The sequence below is a fragment of the Hibiscus syriacus genome, unplaced genomic scaffold (assembly GCF_006381635.1).
Source record: "Hibiscus syriacus cultivar Baekdansim isolate YM2019G1 unplaced genomic scaffold, ASM638163v2 tig00111635_pilon, whole genome shotgun sequence".
NCBI classification, from domain to species: domain Eukaryota; kingdom Viridiplantae; phylum Streptophyta; class Magnoliopsida; order Malvales; family Malvaceae; genus Hibiscus; species Hibiscus syriacus.
The window spans coordinates 316,872-339,698 of NW_024063141.1; the positions used below are offsets into that span (position 1 = coordinate 316,872).

The 22,827-nt window shown below is 33.5% G+C and overlaps 3 protein-coding genes and 1 pseudogene across 3 annotated transcripts; 2 read left to right on the forward strand and 2 right to left on the reverse strand.

Moving 5' to 3' along the window:
* Positions 1–25: 25 nt before the first annotated feature.
* Positions 26–1,784, reverse strand: LOC120166338 (cytochrome b-c1 complex subunit 7-2, mitochondrial-like). Its single transcript, XM_039175611.1, has 4 exons — positions 1,618–1,784; positions 1,391–1,548; positions 737–784; positions 26–343 (listed from the first exon to the last, which is right to left on the reverse strand). Exons 1-4 carry the CDS (start codon positions 1,709–1,711, stop codon positions 275–277), a joined length of 369 nt encoding a protein of 122 aa, XP_039031542.1. The 5' UTR covers positions 1,712–1,784; the 3' UTR covers positions 26–274.
* A 444-nt stretch (positions 1,785–2,228) lies between these two features.
* Positions 2,229–5,156, forward strand: LOC120166352 (annotated as a pseudogene).
* A 1,839-nt stretch (positions 5,157–6,995) lies between these two features.
* LOC120166353 (probable serine/threonine-protein kinase PBL16) lies at positions 6,996–7,648 on the reverse strand. The gene is made up of 2 exons (XM_039175621.1): positions 7,496–7,648; positions 6,996–7,154 (listed from the first exon to the last, which is right to left on the reverse strand). Exons 1-2 carry the CDS (start codon positions 7,598–7,600, stop codon positions 6,996–6,998), a joined length of 264 nt encoding a protein of 87 aa, XP_039031552.1. The 5' UTR covers positions 7,601–7,648.
* Positions 7,649–15,739: 8,091 nt separating this feature from the next.
* Positions 15,740–19,640, forward strand: LOC120166341 (very-long-chain aldehyde decarbonylase CER3-like). Its single transcript, XM_039175614.1, has 11 exons — positions 15,740–15,831; positions 15,936–16,156; positions 16,273–16,505; positions 16,586–16,805; positions 17,051–17,178; positions 17,253–17,509; positions 17,610–17,717; positions 17,912–18,118; positions 18,358–18,468; positions 18,571–18,744; positions 19,437–19,640. The coding sequence occupies exons 1-11, from the start codon at positions 15,781–15,783 to the stop codon at positions 19,623–19,625; spliced, it is 1,899 nt and encodes a 632-aa protein (XP_039031545.1). The 5' UTR covers positions 15,740–15,780; the 3' UTR covers positions 19,626–19,640.
* The last annotated feature ends 3,187 nt before the right edge of the window (positions 19,641–22,827 follow it).

Consider the following 22,827-nt stretch of genomic DNA (forward strand, 5'->3'; position numbering starts at 1 on the left):
AAATGAAAATTACAAACAAGAAAAGTTCTTGATAACAAGGTTCTTTTATTCTAGAATTTCTTTGCTTGCATTCAAATGCGTAAATGCGGTTCACAGTTCTGTATCTTATTGGGAAGTTGGCAACAGACTAAGCTCAATCAACAATTCAATTCAAAAACTGGCACAGATGAATGTTTAACCAGCCAAAATTAGGAAAAGGTGAAATTCATGGTGCAGTTCTGATATCGGAATACCATTCAACATGCAGTAACTACGAAATACGACTCAAAAACCCTCAAGGAATGGTTCGCTGATAGAGAGGCAATGCTCCCAATGCTTCACGCTCTGCATTCTCCTTCTTCACCTGCAAGATACAATCAAAAACTTCTTAATACATATACTCCAACTCTGTCCATTCATTTCATTTCACATTGACTTTCAACCTTTGCTTCAGTCGAAACACAAACATAACAGCTTAAAAATTCTAACACTTCACCATAAACAAAGTGAAACACAAACAGAAAATTTGCCAGCGAACATGATGAAGAACAATATGACTTATATGTCAAAAATTTGACACGCGCCATCAAGGTGTTGCACCTTGGCACCAGACAACAAAAGCAACATAGACCCTTCGGAACGAAGTGCATTTGATCAGGCACACGGTTTGTGCCCTTAGGTGCATTTTTTTGTAAGACTGTTTAAAATAAAATCACGGTCGATTCATCAACAGAATTTGTACTGTACAAGAACTTACAAGAGCAAGCATGTCTTGAAGATAGCTCCTAAATGGTGTCTGCATTTTCTGCAAAGGAACGATAAAATCCAATGACTTATGATTAATCTCAAAGCACAATAATGAAGCAAAGATGCATGTTCAAAAAAAAAAGTGAAAAGGGCGACTAACAAGCATGGATAATTATAAACATAAACATATCTACTAATGTTGACAAAAGTAGTCTTAATCTTAATGATAAAAATTCTAAAATATTAGTTCCTCATCCCCAAAGAGTTTTTTCGATCCTTAGACAGGGATTGAGCTTTTTATGTCAAAACAATTTGTTCGGCGTTGCAACTTCCATTCTACTGGTATTTACCTATAGATTTAGGAAGCAAAAAACAACTAACAGCAGAAACAGATCATAGCAAAGAAATCAAGATAATTATTCTACCTTTCTTTGAAAGACTATATTCATACGTACTCTTATCAACTTTTCTTCTTCTTTTTAATGATGCCATACAAATTTAAAGGTAATTGGATTTATAATAGGATTCATATACGGTTTCTGACATTTAAAAGCTGTTCCTTATTCACAATTACGCAAAAAGAAAATCAATCCTCCAAAATTAAATACTCAAATAAGATTCTCCAAAATCATCACTCAAAACTAAAAAAAAAATAGAAAGAAACCTGAAGATCTTGAGGGAGATACTCGTGCTTCATGGAGAGGTCAATTGCACGCTTAAGGCGTTGGTTACGGGCATCGACGATCTCACGAGGCAGCCTGTTCAACGCTTCCTTGATATCCAAATCGTAGTAAGGATCGTACAGATCGTCGTAACGAAGGCCTGAACACATTATCCAACAAATTTAATTGGGGGAAAAGTTTAGGGTTAAGATATTGAGGAAAATCGTACCGTATTTGCTGAGGCGGTTGGTAAGGGTTTTCATATGCAGGGATGCCAACCAGCTCTTTTTCGGATCCAAAAGTGACTGCAAAAGCGACGACATTTTGCTGCTTTCCCTTCCTCGGCTGAATCCCGAGCCTTTGAATGTAGATTAAGGGTTTGTTATTTGTTACAATTTTGTAGCAATATAGCTACCGGGTTACGAGACTCCCATGAGATATTAAATAGTATTATTTTTAGGGAAACAATGCATTTAGTAATTAAAGTATTAGTTTTGATCATTTTAGTATCTAAACTTTTATTTTTTAAATCATATATAATGTTTAGTTTTTATTTCATTTTAGTATTGCTATTAAAAACTTAATGGACGATCTGACTAATCTGAACGATGGACTACGAGAGAATGATGAGTCGACCAATATAGTCCAGTTTTAGGTCTATCGGGCGGTTGATGACGAAGATCAGAGGATAAAGAAGTCAAAGAGTCCATCTATTTGAGAAGATTGAGACATTTTTCGATAAAATAGAGGTCATAATCATGTTCAGGAGGTCGAAAAAGGTATGGATTTGAAGGTTTGGGCTTCATCGATCGATAGATGTGACAATCAATGACTATAAGTATGGCGATCGACGAGCTCGTCCGTTAAATTTTTAACAGCATAGTACTAAAATGAAATTAAAATTAAACGTTAGGTATGATTTAAAAAAATGAAAGTTTAGGTATTAAAATGAATTAAAACTGATAGTTTAGGTACTAGACGCATAATTTACCCTTTATTTTAACCAATAGTGATTTAATGTAATTATTTTTTACGTGATAAATAAGAGAGGTCTGGTATAATGCATATGTTAGCTCAGTGTTTCTTTGTTTACTTCTCGATCCAAAGGTACAGATTCTTGCTATCATATCGGACGGTAAGGATTATCGCTATTTTTATTTGGGCGTAACCTAATAATAACCTACGATCTCATTTCAGCTGTAGCGAGAGAGGAGATTCACTCCAGCCAAATGAGAGGAACCATCGACAGAACCCTGTCTAACCCTAACAATCAATACCTTGCTTCTCTTACCAAACGCACCTCTTTCCTCCTCCAATACTCCGGCTCCGGCGGCGGCCGTGGCCGTGGCCGAGGCCTTGCCGGGGGGAAACTCTCCTTTTGGTTGGTTCACTCCAGCCACCGGAAAATCTGAATCAGAGGGCAAAAGGTCCGACTCAAATGAATCACCTTCCGTCGGATTAGGTCACGGTCGTGGAAGAGGAACTCCCTTATCATCCGAATCCAAACTCCCCCTTTCTCTTCTCCTGTTTCCCGATATGGTTCCGGTTGAGGCCGAGGCACCAATGAGCCAGTGCCGCCTCCGAGGCAACCGAAAGTGCCGATATTTGTAATGAAACAGGATGAAATTGAAGCTGATTCCTCGGCCAAGCCGGCCACCGACTCGGTTCAGTCGATGGAGCCACGGCTTCCATCTAGTATACCCTCCGTTGCATCATTCTCGGGTGCTGGGCGTGGCAAGCCCTCTAAGCAACCGGAGCCTGCCTTGCGGATGAAGGACGAAAATAGGCATATCCGAGCGCAGCAGCAGCAACAACGGCAACAACTACCTCCATTGCCGCAGATGTGCAAGGGAGATTCTTTCGAGGAGAAACGAGGGCGATAAAAGGGAGGATATGGGTATGAGTGGAGGTAGAGGATAAGGAAGAGGTAGGCAGTCGGACAGGGGTAGGGGTAGGGGAAGAGGAAGAGGGCGGGGAGGATACTCAAGGAAAGAGGAAGAAGATGCTAAAGAGCTTGAAGACGATCTTTATTTACGAGATGATGGGAACTGGGAGAAATTTGCACGAACTATTGGAGCTGAAAATAAGGCTAAGTTGGTTGAAGGGAAGAGCTTTCCAGTAGAGCCATGCCTTCTCCTCTGGACGATGCTTACTTGGAAGCTATGCATACCAAATTTATGGTGAGTTGTGTTCTTTTCTTCGTATGCTATCAGCTGAAAGAGAATTGGTCTGGTGATTTGTTTTTAGCATAGAAAAAGTATAAATGAAAACTTGGGTTGGAGCAAACTGTTCTAACTTTCGCTAAACACCATTACGTTGAACAAGAACGTAAATTGGTTCTAGGGGTGACAATTACAATAATAGGCTTTAATCTGAAAGATGTGGCTCAGTGAATGGTGTATTTTAAATCTGCAAGGCTGATAAGTGGTAATACTGGTAATTGGTTGGTGTGTAAAATTATATTCACATTGCAGTCCTTGCATCCTCTGGTTAGCTTGACATAATTTAATGTGTTTTTGCTGATTTTAATGATTCATTTGTTCCACTGTTTGTAAAGGCTTATGTAAAACATTGCTAACAAATAGGATTATGTTGTTGTTGTGGTGGTGGATAAAACTGATAATGCACTTGTAAAAGAAGAACATGTGAAACAATATTGAACTAATTCAATCATTTCCTTAATTATTTTTACTTGTCAACAAGATTAGGCATGGGTTATATTGCCAGACTAGGATTTATTTGGGTTAATCTGGATCTCAAACCATTTATCTACTTGTTTGGCTTGCAGATAGAGTTTAAACCTGAATATTTGATGGCAGATTTTGAGAGTAACCTAGATATTGATGAGAAACCACCCATGTCTCTTAGAGATGCACTTGAGAAGGTGAAACCTTTCCTCATGTCATATGAAGGAATTCAAAATCAAGAAGAGTGGGAGGTATGTTCTATTGCTTTGAATATGGTTCATGGTTGTTTTTCTCATTGCTTTTAACTGGATGTATATCTTCCATATGAATGACATGGAGAACTAAAAATATTTATCCTTAGTCCTTACTGATAGATTCTTATTCAAATATTTAGAGGACATCCTGCTTCAAGTTAATCCTATAGTTGAACTTGGACAAGGCTGAAGTTACATTAATGGAGATGAAATCCATTTAGTTTCTAAGCCACAAAATCACCGTAAGGAATTAAGGCCATGGTGAAATTGTTTGAGCACACAAAATTTTTCTTAAAGAAATTGAATAGTTAACCTGTGAAATCCACATTATTTTGTGGTGTTAACATTTTCTGAAAAAGGACCCTAATTTTTTTTCTTGATAGTCTTTTTTAGATGACTTCTTCATGTGAATATCTTTAAACTATGTTTTCCACAATCTTAACTTTTTAGGAAGCCATCAAAGAAACAATGGAAAATGAACGTCTACTGAAAGGGATCATTGATCACTACAGTGGACCTGACAGAGTAAGTGCAAAGAAACAGCAAGAAGAGTTGGAAAGAGTTGCAAAAACTCTTCCCAAAAGTGCACCTGCTTCTGTGAAGAACCTTGCAAACCGTGCAGTTCCTTCTCTTCAGGTTACTATTTATACTCGACTAATTTTTCTTTCATGCACAATTGCGTCTGAGGATGATACTTTCTGGTGATGTACAATTGTGAGATATCGGTTTTTGAACTTTAGCTTCCTTGCATTCTTTTTGGACTTGTATGATAGATTTGACACATTATGAGACAACTTGTCTTCCATGGATATGAGAGGCCAAAGTACTGAAGTTTGTTGTGTTTTACTGGGAATGTTCAAAAGTATTTTATGTGTTATGCTACGATTGTCTAATTCAATTCCAATCCATTTTGACTCCCAACTTCATGTGTATTTGGAGATATGAGGAAAGAATAAGCTGAGATTGAGTCAAAATGATTCGGAGTTGAGTGATTAGATGAAAATTCCGTATTGCCGGATAGACCAATATTTATGTGTGATTTTGGGACTCGAAATATTCTTTTACTAGTATAAATATAGTGAAATAAAAGTTGTACATATAAAAACGACCACTAAAATATGAAACAAGCATCGGTATTTGGCAACTAAGTGGGACTGAAATTAGGGTTATAAATGAGACGAGACAGATCGTGAGTTATTAAAGATTGACTTGATAAATATTCGACGTGAGTTATTCAAGATTGACTTGAAAAATATTCGATTCGAATGGAGTCGACTCGAGTTCTTAACGAGCTGAAAAGAATTACTTTATACTTAACTTGTAAAGTTTGTGAGCAACTTGAAAGTATAATATATTAAGATTTTATTTTTTTTAAAACTAAATTATTAATAATATTAATAGTTATGTGTTGATTTTTTTAAAAATACAGTAGAAAATTTTTCTGTTTAGGTTCGAGTTTGAGTTTCAATTGAGTTAAGTTTAAGATTTTTTTTCATTTGGAACTTTTACGAGTTTTAATTCATGGTTTTAAGCTCGAGTTGAATTTGAAAATTTTAGGCTCACGAGTTTTTAAGTCTAGTTGAATTCCATTTTGACTCGGCTAGTTTATAGTCCTAACCGGAGCTGGGACTGGCCTAATTCAACTGGAAGTTTTCTTCTTACCACTGCCACTTCTTTTGGCAACTCTATCTCTCTCTCTCATCTAACTGTTGTTAAAAGTCAAGAACGAGAATTCAATATCACTATGACCGTTAAGAAAAACATCTTTTATATTATCATTTTGATAGTCTTATACGATTGTAATTAAGAAATAAAGCTATTCTATTATCTAAAACATATAGGGAGAGAAAATGGAAGAGGTCCGTACATATTAATTAATTTAATTGACAAATTTAAAGGAATGTGAAAATATATTACATCGTACGAGAGTTCAAGTATTAAGATCCTCAGAAGTTTCTTATTACGGACTAAGATGGGACTAGCCCACTCGACCAGGTTATGTTCTCGGCTAGGCCTGCTCTTGTCCATTGCTTTTCTTCCGGGGAGCTTCTCAAGTAACACTTCTCCAAATCCGTAAACATCACTTCTTGCCGTTAAATGGCCTGCTCATGTCAATACTGCAACTTGGTTAGCCTTTATCATTTCTAGAACCGGCAGTCCAGCATACCTAAATATTATGAGTAGCTTTGGAAAGGATAAAACAAAACAAGAGCATCACAGAACTGTTCTATAACACATTCTATCCGGCAATTGAAACGATTTGGTTGGGAAAATAAAGTTGAAATGGTTCCAAAATTACTGCAGAATTTTGTCATCTGATTTCATTTTTGGAATATCCCAGATGCATATACCACCAAAACACCAGGAACATGTTCTACAAAGACATGAGAAAGGGAACAAAGAAAATTGCTACTTCCAAATTCCACTGAACTGAACAAAAAGTTAAGAGAATATGATTCCATCCAATGCCAGGGGAATTTCGAACTCCGTTAGCAGGATAACAGGATGACATATATCGGGTAGACTAAAAATAATTATAGATTAATATAAAAAATTATCAGTCTTTTAACCGCGTTTGTATAAGAGAATACCTACTACTAATTGATTAAGATGAGCCTATCATTAAGACTTAAAATATTCCCCATTTTTGGCGAAGATGAAGATTTTCAGTTCCATTGTAACAGAATAATTAATAACAAACCAGTAATCACATATTCAGAAGCAGCATATCCATATGTGCCCATCACTCGTGTTGACACATGGGTCTTGTCTCCCATTGGTCCTTCCTTCGCAAGGCCAAAATCTGAGAGCTTTGCATTGAAGACCTACAGTTTAGATGCATATTTAGAAATAAAGTCCACAACTTCCTGAAAAGAAAACATGGAAACTTAGACTACGTTTCAATTGAACTCTAGATATGGATAATATTTGTCAGAAGGAAACTTCCACTGATTTAATCATTTGTAAGATTTTTTTACTTTTAGGAGCTATAATAAACTAAATTTCTGATTGTAGAAATTTCTTTAAAAAAGAAAATTGATCTCAGAAAAGGTCATATACAAGCTTATTAGTCTTCCCATTTTTAAAGATTCCATAAAATAATACAAACTTGAATACTTGATTAATGTGCATCCAACTGACGAATAACAAATAAGTGATGACTAACCGCATCCAGCAAGATGTTTGATGTCTTGAAGTCACGGTACATGATAGGTCTTTCTGCATCATGGAGAAAAGCAAGCCCTTTTGCAGCATCTAAAGCAATCTTCATTCTTTTTGACCAAGTCAAACAACAACCAACCAAGAACAAATAGGGTCAGTAAAAAAATTTCTTCTATTCTTTCTAGAGTGGAAAATAGATACCTCATTCCTTGATATGCATGCTCAATGCAGATTCTTTTACTAGTGCTCTTTATCTCCTAAACATATACCTAAAATTACTTCTTTTTTCCAACCACTTACTGCGGAAAAGATTTTTTCAAGGCTCCCACTTGCCATGTATTCATAGACAAGCAGCCGATTGATCATCTCCACAGCAATATCCAATGAGCTTCACGAGATTTGGATGGCTGAGTTGTCCTAGATAATTGACTTCAGCCTGCAATACAAGGATTGAGGTACAAACAGAAGCACATATATTTTGTCTTGATTTTTTTATTCTAAATAAAAAAGGAAAGAAAGGCACACAATAATCTAACATATCAACTTGAAAACACTTTTGTTCAGGTACCATTTACTGGTGGACAAGATGCAGTTGAATCTTGTAACCATCCATAAAATGAGAAATAGCAACAAAAATAGCTCTTTCTAGATGAAATAATCTCAAATATAAAATAATATGGAAAACCATATCAACATTTTAAAATCATTTGCTCAATTATATATGCCTAAAAGTATATGTATACCTATCGAAGATATTCATGTAATGATTAAATTATACTTCTCTATCTAACCCAAGGTAGCATAACAACTATATTAATAAGATAATAGGGTGTATTCCTTTAAAGTGGATTCTCATAATAGTTATACTATAACAGAATCTACCATATACTGAGCAGTCTTTCCCCAGCTAGATAAACTTGGCAAAGTTTGTATCCATAAGTTTGTACCACTGTTTGGCAATGGTATGACAAATTATGAATCCGTAAATGTACGTATGGCGCAAATAAAATCATAACACCTCAAGTTAAAGGAATTACATAGAAGATGCCAATTAAACAATACAAGGAGATTACCAGCCATTCTCTGTCACCTTGGAACCCGTCAGGATTAAGCTCCTTAACGGCAACAGCTGTAGATTTGTAACCAGGCCTCACATTTTCATCTGACTCCTTTATAAACAACCCCAAAGCCACCATCACCAAAAATATAGTCTGGCCACAATTGCTTTGTAGCCAACCTCATCTCCTCATACGTGAATACTGAATACATCAACGTTACTGTATCCGGGATTCTGCCGTAGATCTTTGACATCCTTTACTGTCAAAGCAATAAAGCTTGGGCTTCTGATTTTGAGTGAGTATAGGTTTTCTTGTTCTTTTGAGGATGCCATGGTTTTAAGTCCTCCATCTGAAGTTGTTCATAACAAAGAAAGATTTACAAGAATGGAACATTAACACCCATCTTATTTAATAGTCCTATTATGCGGTTTAGAAAATATTGGTTACACAAGGCACAAATGGAAAGCATTCAGAGTTCAACCTATAGCAGGTTGTTCAAATTCAACGCAAACAATTACTGTCATGATTCTCTTGTCTGCAATAAATTTTACGCTAGTTTATCAAAATGTACAGCATACAACAAGTTGTATACTTTTAATTTACTAAAAACATACCCGCATCATCTTGATTAAAATTTCTCATACTACAACTCTTCAGTTGAGCAACATTTTACAAATTCCAACCAAAAAACGAATCACAACCATAATCAAGAACAAAGTCTGAACAATGTCAAAACCTAATAAACTTCTAGCAATCAATACACAGAGTTTCAAATAGAACACCGAAAGCTGGAAGAGTAAGTAAAACAGGAAACTGACCAGAAACTTAAAAACCAAAGAAATTAAAAAGACAAAAATTCACAAGAAAAACTAAAAGAAAATGAAAAATAATCTGGGGCCTTCGTGTGAGATCGGTGCGACTGTTCTTCAATAATAGAACAAATCCCCATTAATCCGTCGGCCCACACTCTGAAAATGACTCTGGACTCAGATTTTTATCTACTCATTGCTCTATATCACATTATACTTAGTAGGAGGATCTTATCTCAGTCTAAATGAACAAATCTTAGTCGACGTTGTAAAAAGAAGAAATGGGATCAGCTCTATGACTCAGTCTCAACGAAGAAATGCAGCGATCAAACTCGGTTAACAAGGGAAAGGGACTGCGAAGAAGGAGAGTAAAAAACACGCAAAAACTATTAAAAAAGGTGGAAGAGCGAGATAATGTTTTACTCGGAGTTTCTTCTCTACGATTATTCTTTTTCATTATTCAGAAGCCGCGAAAAACGATTTAGAAAAATGAAACCCATATTAGATTTAAATTCAAATTCAAATAATCAATAATGCAAAAGGTTTAAATATTATATTTAAATCTTAATATAAAAACAAGTGCTCAAATTGTATCTCTTTTTTATTTTATTCATATGTTTAAATTATTTTTCCATTAATTCAAGTGTTTAGGGTTAAAAGTTATCATTTTAAGTGTTTTAACTATAATTATAATTGTCCTTAAAAAAAATTTATTGAGCGATATATGTCATGTTCTGATATTTTTGAATATTTTATTAAAATACAATTTTTAAAATATATTCTCCTTTTAAAAAAATCAAAGTTTTCAAAATTTTAAAAAATAAATTTTGAAAACATTTATTTTAATCTTTATATCAACGTCAGTCATTGCGTTTATTGTCGTTATTATCGACTGAACCTTCATCCGAACAAACTTTCACCATTGAAACATAAATTCGATGATACATTTATCGTCATTAAATTTTTCGATCGTCGTCATCAAATGTTAATCTTAGATGAAAGGATAGGGAGATGATAAGAAAGTATTGAGGGTTGAAGGGGGATGAGAGGGAGAGAGTGGATGGGGGAGGGAATGAGAGGATATGTCATTTTAATTATAATATTGGTTTAAGTATACAAATAGGGATGTCAAACGGTCGAGTCGGGTGTGGATACCCCTCCCCTATCCTCATACCCACCTAATAATTTTAAATCCACCACCCGCCCACCATCTATGATGAGTAAAATTTTTCAAATCTACACCCGCCCACGGGGTACATTCTCAAATCCATCCCCACATCCACTATCCAACTGGAGACGTACCCGGCTAAACCCTCCTAGACCCGCCTGACAGCAACCTTAAGTTATACATAAACAACAAACCTAAAACAAACACATCCATTAAGAAACATAATAATATAAACCAAGGATTATCTGAGTTAAGTGTTAACATAGATCTTAAAGTACATAAAACACCATAATAAAAAAAACATAATTAAAGCATAGAAACATAAATGATAAACACATAATATTTTTGTTCTTTAGCACACATAAATGACAAACCCTAAAATTATACATAAATTTATAATGGTCCAAAATTTAATGGTTATTTAGTGGGTGAACGGATGTGGGGCGGGCGGATGCGGGACGGGTAAGGTCTCAAATCCATCACCTGCCCACTACCCGCGATGGGTACCACTTTCTAAATCCACACCCGCCCACTACCCACTAAAATTATACTCATCCCCGCCCCAATTGGAGCGGGTACGATGTGAAATCCACGAAATTATACTCGTTTGTCATCCCTATATATAAAAGGTGTTCAACCTATGTACGTTTTTCTAGTTTAATGTCTATCGTTTATTTCGTTTCAGTTTGGTGCCTAACGTTTCATTCCGTTACTCAAAATGGGTCACACCGTGACGGACCGTTAAGTTTGGTCGTTAACCCATTAAAAATGTCACATTGTGTAACGCCCATAACTAATATATGTATCGAAATGCGAGTCATAAATATCACATCAACTCAACAAACGTTCATTGAGCATAAATACTTAAAATTTTGTTTCTTTTTACAATACTCCTATTTTAAACATTAAATCTATTTCCTTAAAAACATATAATTATAAATTAATAGTTTGTCGTAAGAAAACAAATTCATTTTTCATGCATAGATTAGACATTTTAGTTTATTTTCGTAAATCATTTGGAACTGTCTGAATTCTGCTAACTATTCTACTCATGTATAATACTTATAACACCAGTCTAGACAAAATAAAGTAATCCTAGTTTACTATTATAGATCATTTAAAAGCAAATTCGATCAATAAAACTACTAACATAATTATGCATGCCACTAAAAGTCAAAAGTAACATCGTAGATGTCTTACTGATATTGATAATAGTTATGACTTCTAATAAGATGCTCGGAAGGCTCCTCACTGCACGCTCGTATCTCTATTAAAACGTACACATGAAAATCATCACGCGCTAAATAAAACTTAGTGAGGTATTAATAAGCTAAGGTGAGATAAAATATGAAAATATCATAAATATAAATAAAATAATTTAAATAAAACATTAAACTTGCAAACTGATTTATTCGAGACAATTTCTTCATCGTAAACTGAAATTTCATCTTAATTCATAATTTCATAAAGATTATGATAAATAATATCAAATAAATAATCATATCATACTTTATGTTGACGTAATTCATAACTTTCATATTCATTTTCGTAGCCCAATACATTTTTATGAGAATACAATGTACGTGAGTAGAACATAGGGTGCGCACTGGGCACATCACGGTGCCAATTATAACTGAAACATATAATGCACTCCAAATGCAATCATAACATAAGCACCAATTGTACGGGTCATAGTGTACACGAATGTACCATAACTAAATTGGAAAATACTCAACTTTAATGACATGTCAAATGCACCTACAACTCTCAACGTCTAATAATTGTAAACGTTTAAAATTTATCTTCATAAATATCGTACATGGACATTTCATACCCTAAATCATTTAAAAAACTTAATGAAAAATATTATGGAAAAATCATAATTAAAATTTATAAATCATACTTGAAAATAAAATGAAGTTGATTTATCGCAAGTCGTCATCGATAATTAAATAAATAAATTGTATCCACATTTATCTCACTACTGAACCTTTATATACTAATTCTTTACTCGCGTGCTTTTTCCTTTTCTTTCGGATCGCTAGGTTTATTGTGATCTGACAACGTCATATAATAACATAAAATATTTGAACTACATGTTAATATCGTACTAACATAAACTAACTTTAATATTATAAAAATCTATAAAAATGAAATCGATACTTAATCGATATCAAACTAAACTATATCTCCATTATAATTTCAAACTCCTCAAAATATTCATTCAAATCCACAAATATTTATTTTCATTCTTAACCCTTCATCTTTTACTAATTACACAAATAAGTTACTAATTGTGAATTCTTTTTAGAATTCACCCCAACTTTTTCATAAAATTCATAATGATCTTTCATCATTATGATCGTTGCACCTTAACTACAAAAATTCCAGTACTTTAATAAAATAGCCAAATCAACATTTCAACCTTCAAAATATTGCAATTTCAGTCCTAAACTTTGTTAAACTTTCAATTTCAACCCCCAACTTTATAAATTTGTAATTTGCTCGCAGCTCAAAAACCAACATATCAAGAATATTTCCAGCATTTAAAATTTCCTGTTCAGAATGGTACCAACACCTTTTCAAAATTATAAAAAGTCCCTAAAGTTATGGGAGCTTTCGAATTCCACCATTACATTTTAACCAAATTGCAATTTAGTTCCAACAAACTTTCCAACTTAAAATTTCCAGCATATACTTATTAAAAATCAACATTAGGTACCTCAATTTTCACATTTACACATTTAAGTCCCACAATTCTCATAACTCGCAAATTAACCCTTTTCTAATTCAAGCTTCCAAATTGATCTAAATTGATCTTCAACTCACATAGAACCCTTCTAATATTAATTCTAACCCATTAGGAAATTTCAAGATTTTTCCCTTGATTTCCTTCATGTGGCCGAACCTACCTAGTACAATAGGACAATGATTTCATTTAATTCCACGCATGAATTCAACTTCTTGTGATCAAATTTATGCATCTCCAATCATTCCAATACCAAAATTCAAACTAAAATCAATCAACTTTCACAAATCCTAGTGTGGACGAATGGTTCTACGCAAGTCTAAGTAATTTGATCATTACACATGCTTGAAAATTAATCTACAACATCAATAGAATAAAATTCAACCTTTAAATCATCAAACTCACAAATTTCTCCATAAACCCTAATCACCAATCTCTTCATATAATCATGCTCAGCATGTAATATTTATGCCAAATGATATGATAAAAAATTCATGTAGGTTAATTTTTTATCCAATAGCTTGGTCCAAAAATCAATCATAAGACTTTAAAAATCAAAATGAAATTCTCACCTTAGAGAGCAATGGAATTTCAGCCATGGAGAAGATGGAAGCTGAAAACGAGCTGATTTTCTTGAATATTCTAACATTAAGTAACCTTGACACATGGCTTAATACTAATATAATTGAATTTTTAATTCAATTATTGAGAAATTCCATTTTTGCCATTACTTAAACTTAAAAATTACCAAATGTCATTGCATTATCCTCTAATAAAATATTCCATAGTCAAATATGAATCAACTTGGCTTTGAATTTCTACTTTGGCCATGGAATTTTTGAAAAATGCATTTTAGTCACTAAAATTCTATTGTTCGAACAAATCTGAAAAATTACATGGATATGAGCTAAATTTATCTGATCTAAAATATGAAAATAATATTTCCAACCATTTTCTAACATCCTTCAATTTTTGTAAAATTCCAGTTCTATCCGATTATCCAATTTCAATATCGAACTTTATCGTTTTATAGTTTTTAACACAAATCTCGTACCGAAAATATGATTAACACAAAAATTCTTATTTTAGGCCAACACATTCATTTACGGGCTAAAATATATAACTTTTCAAAATTATATTTTTGGTTCCTAAACTTTTACAATGTTTATACTCTAGCCATTAAACTTTCAAAACTTACATTTTAATCACTAGCCAAAATTTGGGGTATTCCACCTATCATGGGTTGAAGGAGGAGGAGGAGGAGGTTAACGGGAGACCAAATTGCATATTTTACCAATTACAATTTCACCATTATACTAACTTAAATTTTATAATTTTATAAGGATTTAAACTGCAGTTTATCCACAACTTTTTCCTCTTTTTAGGGTCGAGTAAAACTCGATATGAAAAAATTCGACTCGAATTGACTTTAAATTGCAACTCAACTCGAAAAAATTTCAAGTTTAATTCGACTTGTAAAATACAACTTGAATAATTCAAAATTTACACTAATTATTGTATTGATTTTCAAGTTTGAGTCGAGTCATTCGACTCTGTATGATATATGCATATCACATATGAAAAAATATGAAAAAAATATATTTGTATTGTATATATTTATAAAAAATCATTTAAACTGAAATCAAATGATATCATTATATTACACATATTTACAATTAAATGTAAACATAAACTTGAAAATTTGATTCAAATAAATTCGACTCGAAAAAATTTAAAGTAAACTTTAAAATATAAAATATGACTCATTAATTTAAATAATTTTAAAAAAATTTAATTAGACTTAATTCAAATAACCCGATCAAATGATGACGTGTACCTCCTCTAACTAATAAGACCGTGAGAGTTAGTGTTGCTAAAAAGTCCATACAGTATTTCGAGTCGATCCTTAGCATCACCATCGTCCACAGGCACAGCCACTGGAGCCATTAATTTCTGAAAAATAATTATACTTTCGGCTACAGCGGTGCCCAGTCAGTAGCAGAAAAGTGGGTCATTATTCACCTTTCCAGACCAACTTTACCTAGGGATGAGCATGATACATGAATTGAATTTTGATTTGATTTGATCTTTTTAAATTTTTAAAATAAAAAATTTAAGATTGTGTCAGATCAATTTTTTTTTTGATATTATAAGTCTAGTTAGATTTAGGTCTAAGATAAAAAAAAATACTCTACTTGACAAAAATTACAAATTTTACATTATAAACTTATGAATAATTACAATAATATTATTCTTTATATTATTTTTTCAAGTAAATTTTTATTTTTATCGAATAAAAATAATATTTTTTTAGTAAATAGAGTCATATTTGAATTTTATCTATAAAAAAAGATTAAATTTGGATTGAGTGAAATGTGTTTTTTTTTTAAATGAATGGAAGTATAATTTTCAAGTCACTTAGCTGTAACCTTCTCTCTTCTGTCGCCCTCATTTTGTTCATTAAGAACCAACAGAGGAGAGTAAGCCAGTTTGGATTTAGGAAAAATGGTCGCTCCACTTTCCGTTTGGCCGTGGCAAAACTTGGGTCATTTCAAGGTACATCAAACTGTTGTTCTCTTTCTGTTTGCGTATATGTCTCAGTGTGTGTGTGTGTGTGTTTTGCTTCCACTTAATTCTTTTTCCTGTATCTATTTCCACAGTATACGCTTTACGGCCCTTTAGCTGCAAAGTTTTTGTACACATGGATCTATGAGGATACCCTTAAGGATCTCTGGTGTCTTCATATACTCCTCATATGTGCTCTCCGAGGATTCGTTTATCAGCTATGGAGCTCTTACAATAACATGCTCTTCTTAACTCGCAACCGTCGGATTAAGCAGCAGGGAGTTGATTTCAAGCAGATTGACAGCGAATGGGACTGGTATTATACATAAATACATACATACAGACATACAGACATACAGACATACAGACATACATACATACATATATCTATATTATCTTTGGTGAGAATGTGTATATTTTATGGCCTTGCAGGGACAATTTCATAATACTTCAAGCTCTGTTAGCTTCCATGGCTTGTTTGATGTTCCCATCCTTGAAAGCCCTTCCTGTGTTGAACTCAAAAGGGTTTTTTACTTTAATGTTACTGCATGTTACTGTTTCAGAGCCTTTGTATTATTGGGCACATAGATTATTCCATGGTACTTACCTTTTCAGCCATTATCATTCGCTTCACCATTCATCTCCAGTTCCCCACCCTTTTACAGGTAAAAAGTTCACAGACAACTGAAAAGTAACGTGTATCTCACTATCTTCCTTTAATTAACTAGTTTTTTGTTCATTGCAGCCGGACACGCAACGCCGTTAGAACACCTCGTGTTATGCGTCGTGATCGGAATTCCGATGACGGGGTCGATCCTGACGGGTTATGGATCGATAAGCATGGTTTATTCCTATGTCTTGGCTTTCGATTTCCTCAGATGTCTTGGACACTCCAACGCTGAAATTATTCCCCCCGGAATTTTCAACAAATTACCTTTCCTTAGATATTTCCTCTATACCCCAACGTAAGTAAATTGAGAAACAAGGACATTAATGGAGTTAGATCATTTCATAGATAGTTATGAATTAATCCTAAACGCTAATGGTAAAAAAAATTAGTTGGTTCCTTGAATGAGATGGTTTTAATGTTACATAACTAAGCATATCTGAAATTAAAATGGAAGCTTATAGTCCTTGTTGATATTTCTTAAACAGGGGGACCATTTCTTAGTTGGCACCATTAATTAGCAATCAATGTATGTTTTGTCAGGTATCATAGCCTCCACCACACAGAGATGGAGACCAATTTCTGTCTCTTCATGCCATTGTTCGATGCACTAGGCAATACATTTAACACCAACTCATGGCTACTACACAACCAGATTACTTCAGATTCAGGTAAAATTTACTTGTCAGTGCATTAAATATCAAATTTTGCGTATAATGACGGTTTGTATACGCGAATGTGACAGGAAAAAAAGGGAGGGTACCGGATTTCGTGTTCCTAGCACATGTGGTGGACATAACGGCAGCGATGCACGTCCCGTTCGCATTACGATCGTTTGCATCGACGCCGTTCTCAATTAGGTTGTTTCTGTTTCCGTTTTGGCCACTTACGTTTGTGATAATGCTAATAATGTGGATTTGGTCTAAGACCTTCCTCGTCAGTTTCTACAATCTTAGAGGCAGCTTGCATCAAACATGGTCCGTTCCTAGGTTCGGTTTTCAGGTTAATTTCGTTACTTACCTATTAACTTCATTTACTTTTGATACAATAATTATGTTATCCATATATCTCTTCATTAATTAATCATATATAAATTTTGCAGTATTTCTTACCATTTGCAACCACGGGCATCAACAAGCACATAGAGGAGGCCATTCTAAGGGCTGATAGGATGGGGGTCAAGGTCATTAGCCTCGCTGCATTGAATAAGGCCAGTGTATTTACACGCACAAATATAATATCTATATACACATTCTATCGTATTTGTTATGCTATTTAGTTGTTAAACATATCGTATTTAAATTTTTGTGTTTATGTATCATGTTTATGTTGTTTGTCAACAAACTTATGAATTTAAAGAATTTATATACGTACAACCTCTAAACTCGGTGTGCATGCATGCAGAATGAGGCTCTGAATGGAGGAGGAACACTGTTTGTGGACAAGCATCCGGAGCTCAAAGTGAGAGTGGTTCATGGCAATACCTTGACGGCTGCAGTGATTCTGAATGAATTTCGTAAGGACGTTAAAGAGGTGTTTCTAACGGGAGCCACTTCCAAGCTCGGTAGAGCAACCGCTCTCTACCTGTGTCGGAGAAGAGTCCGCGTCCTTGTAAGTCCACGATCGTAGTAACTTAATGTCTAACAATCGGTTCATACGATCATTTAAGATATTATCGATATGGTTGCATTGTTGGATACAAATTTAATTCTAAGTACATTGTTCAACTTGTTGAGTACTTATCAGTGCCTTAAATTGAGATGGTGTCCCTTCACCCAACTTTGCATGTGAAAAGATGATTATAAATTAAATGCTTATGGCTTAAACATATACATACATAAAATGTGCAGATGTTGACGTCATCGACCGAAAGATTTCAGAAAATACAAAAGGAGGCCCCTGCGGATTGCCAACAATACCTAGTGCAGGTGACCAAGTACCAAGCTGCTCAAAATTGTAAGGTATGAGAATGCATGCATGCATGAGTGTATGTATACATTATATATAATAGCTTAATCAATGAATGGTGATTGAAATTTGTTGTAATGAAATGATATAAACAGACGTGGATCGTGGGCAAGTGGATAACACCATGGGAACAAAACTGGGCTCCACCAGGGACCCATTTTCATCAATTTGTGGTCCCACCCATTATGGCCTTCAGAAGAGACTGCACCTACGGTGATCTGGCTGCCATGAGATTGCCACATGATGTTCAAGGCCTTGGATCTTGTGAGGTACGTGTGCTTGCATGCAACAATGCCATTGGTGTTGGTAGGACCGTAAACGAGTCGAGCCGAGTTTGAGTATTGTTGAGTTTAAATTAATTTGAAAACTCTAAAATTGAGTTCAATCTTGACTTAGAAACTCGAGAGCTTAAAGTTTTCAAGTTCGACTCGAACTCAAAAAATCATGAATTGAAGCTCATTAAAGATCGAAAAAAAATCTTAAACTTAACTAGATTAAAACCTCAAACTTAAATTCGAACCTAAACCTTAAATACATAAAAACTTTATACTGTATTTTTTTTAAAAACGACATAAATGTTAATATTATTAATAATTTATTTTAAAAAATAAAATCTCAATATATTATATTTTCGAGCAGGGATAGATGCGTGATTTTTTGTTGGGGGAAATAAAATTTCAGAGGGGGCAAAATAGGTTTTCAATAGAAAATACATAGAAAATTTTTAAATATATGGTAATTTTAAATTTTTGGGGGTCGGTCCATCTCTGTTTTTGAGCTGCTTGCGAGCTTTTCGAGTAGAGCATCAAGTAGTTCGTTTTGACTCGTTAAGAACTCGAGTTAAGTCTATTCTAGTCGAATATTTTTATCAAATTTTGATTGAATCGATCTTGAGTAACTCACGGTCTATCTATTCTCGTTTACGTCTTGTTTTATGTATTGGTATTTGATGCACGGGCAGTATACAATGGAGAGAGGAGTGGTGCACGCGTGCCATGCAGGAGGCGTAGTTCATCAGCTGGAAGGCTGGACTCACCACGAAGTTGGGGCAATCGACGTCGATAGAATCGACCTTGTCTGGGAAGCTGCTCTCAAGCATGGTTTAAGGCCCGTCTCATCTGTAAACCTCCATTGTAAAGACTCTCCGTGATCAACACAGGGTCTGAGAAGAAGAAGAAGATGATGATCAAGTGTAGACCATAAACCTATGCCATTGTATGTAATATTGTTTGTTTCTCTTAATTTATTATAAATAATCTTTATTTTTAAATAAAAAAATTACATTCTTTAGTAACATATATAATTTAAATGCTAAATTGAATCGGATGATATAAAATCTATAAAAAAATAAAAATGAAAAACGAAGGGGTAAATTATGTATTTAGTATTTAAACTATCAGTTTTGATATGTTTTAATACTTAAACTTTTAACTTTTCTAATATCGTATTTAACATTTAATTTTTATTTCATTTTAGTACTTCACAGGTAAAACTTAACGATACCACATTTTTCATGAATAAATTATATCATTCATCACACAATTATCTTCTTACTCCTATTTTGGTACTAAAATTTAAAAATTTTCAATTTAACTACTTAACTTTTAAATTGTTTTATTTTAATAACTATATTTTATTTTATTAATAATTTTTGTGACATGATTTTTTATTATTATTTTATTAATATATAATTAAAAATAATAAATAAATAAATTTGAAAGTTAGATTGATTGAATTAAGATTAATTTGAAAATTAAGTAATCAAATTAAGAAAATTTAATCTTTAATGATTAAAATAGGAGTGAGAATATAATTGGGTGATAAATGATGTAATTTTTCTATAAAAAAATGTCACGTGCAAATTACTCGTTAAATATTTAACGACGAGGTACTAAAACGAAACAAAAACTAAATGTTAAATATTCTTATAAAAAATAAAAATTTAAATATCAAAATAGATTATAATTGATTATTTAGATACTACACATGTAATTTACCCAAAACGAAAGAGGCAAAAGGGCAATACTAACCGCCATGTATTAACCAGTTCTTCTTGAAAAACCAAAAGATTCGAAAGACACGTAGCATCATTATTCAGAAACGCAACGGTGTACAACTCTAACCGCCATGCATTAACCAGTTCTTCTTGAAAAACCAAAACCGAAAACAGTTCTTCTTGAAAAACCCTTGCTCTGTTCCTTGCATCTGCAAAAACAGGAAAAAAATGGAGAAATCAAAAAGCCGGCCATTAGGAGTTCAAAAGAAGCAAATTACCAAGAAGAAGAAACTATTCAGCAATGTTTTGAACTACTTGAAGTCCGACTCTTACATGTTTGCTCCTCTCCTTTCTCCACTCTCTGGTACTACCCTTTCTCAACTCTACTTGCTCTTTCATTTTCTTTTCTTTTTCCCATTAATGGTTTCTTTCGGTTTTCAGGACCGAAATCGAAAGAACACATTAAAGAAAACAAGAAGATGAAGATGAAGATGGTTGGCGAGTACATGTACTCGCCATTGCTTTCTTCTAGTTCTAAGCCAACGGCTTCTCTCCCCTCAGGTATTTTTGCTTTTGTAGAGGCTAATTAATCACTTGGGATATTAATTTATGTTTTCTGCCTTTATTTTGTTCAGAACAAATCCAGTGCAGTAGGGAAGTCACGGCGGAGAAGCAGCCATGCAAAGACGCGCCTCCGGCGGCGCTAGGGCGTGGAGAAACGGTGAAGCACGTGGTTTACCACCAGCGCCGCCGTTGCTTGACACCCGTGTCTGCTGAAGGTGGCATTCTTGAACCACTTCGAATGCTTCATTGCTTGCTTTTCTCGTTCATCATTGTGTCTCGAATGCGTGTTTTGTTACTTGTTGCAGGAAAGGCAATGGCGGATATGCAGCTGAGGAAGCTTGCTGTCGAGTAAAATCTATATCAATAGATAATTGTAAAACATTAGTCTACAAAGATGGTATTTACATATATGTATTATTTTTTTTTGGGGTAAGATATTTCTATCTATTAGTGGCGGATCAAGAAATTTAAGAATGAGGTCTAAAATTTTAATTTTATTTTTTTAAAAATAATGTGTATACAAAAATTATAATTGTTTTCTTTTTTTCTTAACACATTAAGTTAAATTTAACTATATTTCTAAAATAATGAGATGCACTTGGCCCTTATGGGAGTGTAGTGCATCTGTCACTGCTATCTATAAAGAGAGAGGAATGACAACAGGTCAAGTTTTGGATCTACCCAACCCAACCCAAAAATAGTTATCCTCTACCTAAATCCGACCCAACTTAAAAAAATTATATCTTCGTTTCGACCGATCGTAAATATATCATCCAACTTATATATTCGATCCGATTGTTTAGAGTATAAATCCGACCTGACATGGTAAAAAATAAGGATTTAATTAAAAATAATAATTTTTAAGGAAATTATATTATTATACTCGGGTCGAATCGAAATTTTTTAACCTCCACCCGAATTCGATCCGACTTTACTTCTTAAAAAATCTGACACGATCAGATTGGGTTGGAGCTTGTCATATTCGAATAAAATTGTCATCCTATACATATAGGATACTTATACATTTAGGGTCCTGAATATATATGTTATTTCTATATTGAATTTAAATCTTAGTCAATATGTTAATGCTTAACTTAAACTATCATCAATTAAAAAAAACGAATTAAAAAAACAATTTTGAAACACAATGAATAATTATAACTTTAATAGTTGGGACATAAAAAAAACATATGATTAGAAGATTATTTTATAATTTTTAATATTCAAATGATTTAATAAAATAATAGATGGATTATGATTGATTATTTGTGTTGGAAGATCCATCTACTTGTTTAACGAACCTAAACAAAACATAAGATAAATTAGTCATAATAAATTTAAGTTAGAGTTATATTGTGTTTATCGTGATTATATAATAATAATTTGTGTATTTTAGATAATATCAATATCATCATATAACAGTCATAGTTTAAATCTTTATTAACGGTGAGGTACTAAAATGAAAAAAAAATTAAACATTAAATATAATTTAAAAGTTAAAAATTTAGATATTAAACAATTCAAAACTGATATTTTATTTATTAAATACCCAGTTTACCCTAACTAATTTAAGCATATGTTTGTCATTTTGTTTTTGTGTTAAGAAAGTGTCCGACGTGATAACCTACTGTAATTCATTTATTAAATACTATTATTGAAATTATAGAATTTTCTTATAGTGAAAATAAAATAATATTAAAAAATTAAGAACATCTGGTCAAAGCTAGCCTTTCGTTAAGACTTTAGATTGAAGAAAATGGGATTCGTGGAGCCGACACGTTAATAAATAAAT

Bases quoted from the DNA above. Each gene is read 5' to 3' on its own strand.
- LOC120166338 (XM_039175611.1), bottom strand. From the start codon at position 1,711: ATGTCGTCGCTTTTGCAGTCACTTTTGGATCCGAAAAAGAGCTGGTTG. The intron at 785-1,390 runs GTTTCTTTCTAT...GTTCCTTTGCAG, and splicing joins ATCTCCCTCAAGATCTTCAG to AAAATGCAGACACCATTTAG. The intron at 344-736 runs GTAAGTTCTTGT...TGTATCTTGCAG, and splicing joins TTCAAGACATGCTTGCTCTT to GTGAAGAAGGAGAATGCAGA.
- LOC120166353 (XM_039175621.1), bottom strand. From the start codon at position 7,600: ATGAAGATTGCTTTAGATGCTGCAAAAGGGCTTGCTTTTCTCCATGAT. The intron at 7,155-7,495 runs GTTAGTCATCAC...TCTAAACTGTAG, and splicing joins CAAACATCTTGCTGGATGCG to GTCTTCAATGCAAAGCTCTC.
- LOC120166341 (XM_039175614.1), top strand. From the start codon at position 15,781: ATGGTCGCTCCACTTTCCGTTTGGCCGTGGCAAAACTTGGGTCATTTC. The intron at 16,506-16,585 runs GTAAAAAGTTCA...TGTTCATTGCAG, and splicing joins AGTTCCCCACCCTTTTACAG to CCGGACACGCAACGCCGTTA. The intron at 18,469-18,570 runs GTATGAGAATGC...TGATATAAACAG, and splicing joins AAGCTGCTCAAAATTGTAAG to ACGTGGATCGTGGGCAAGTG.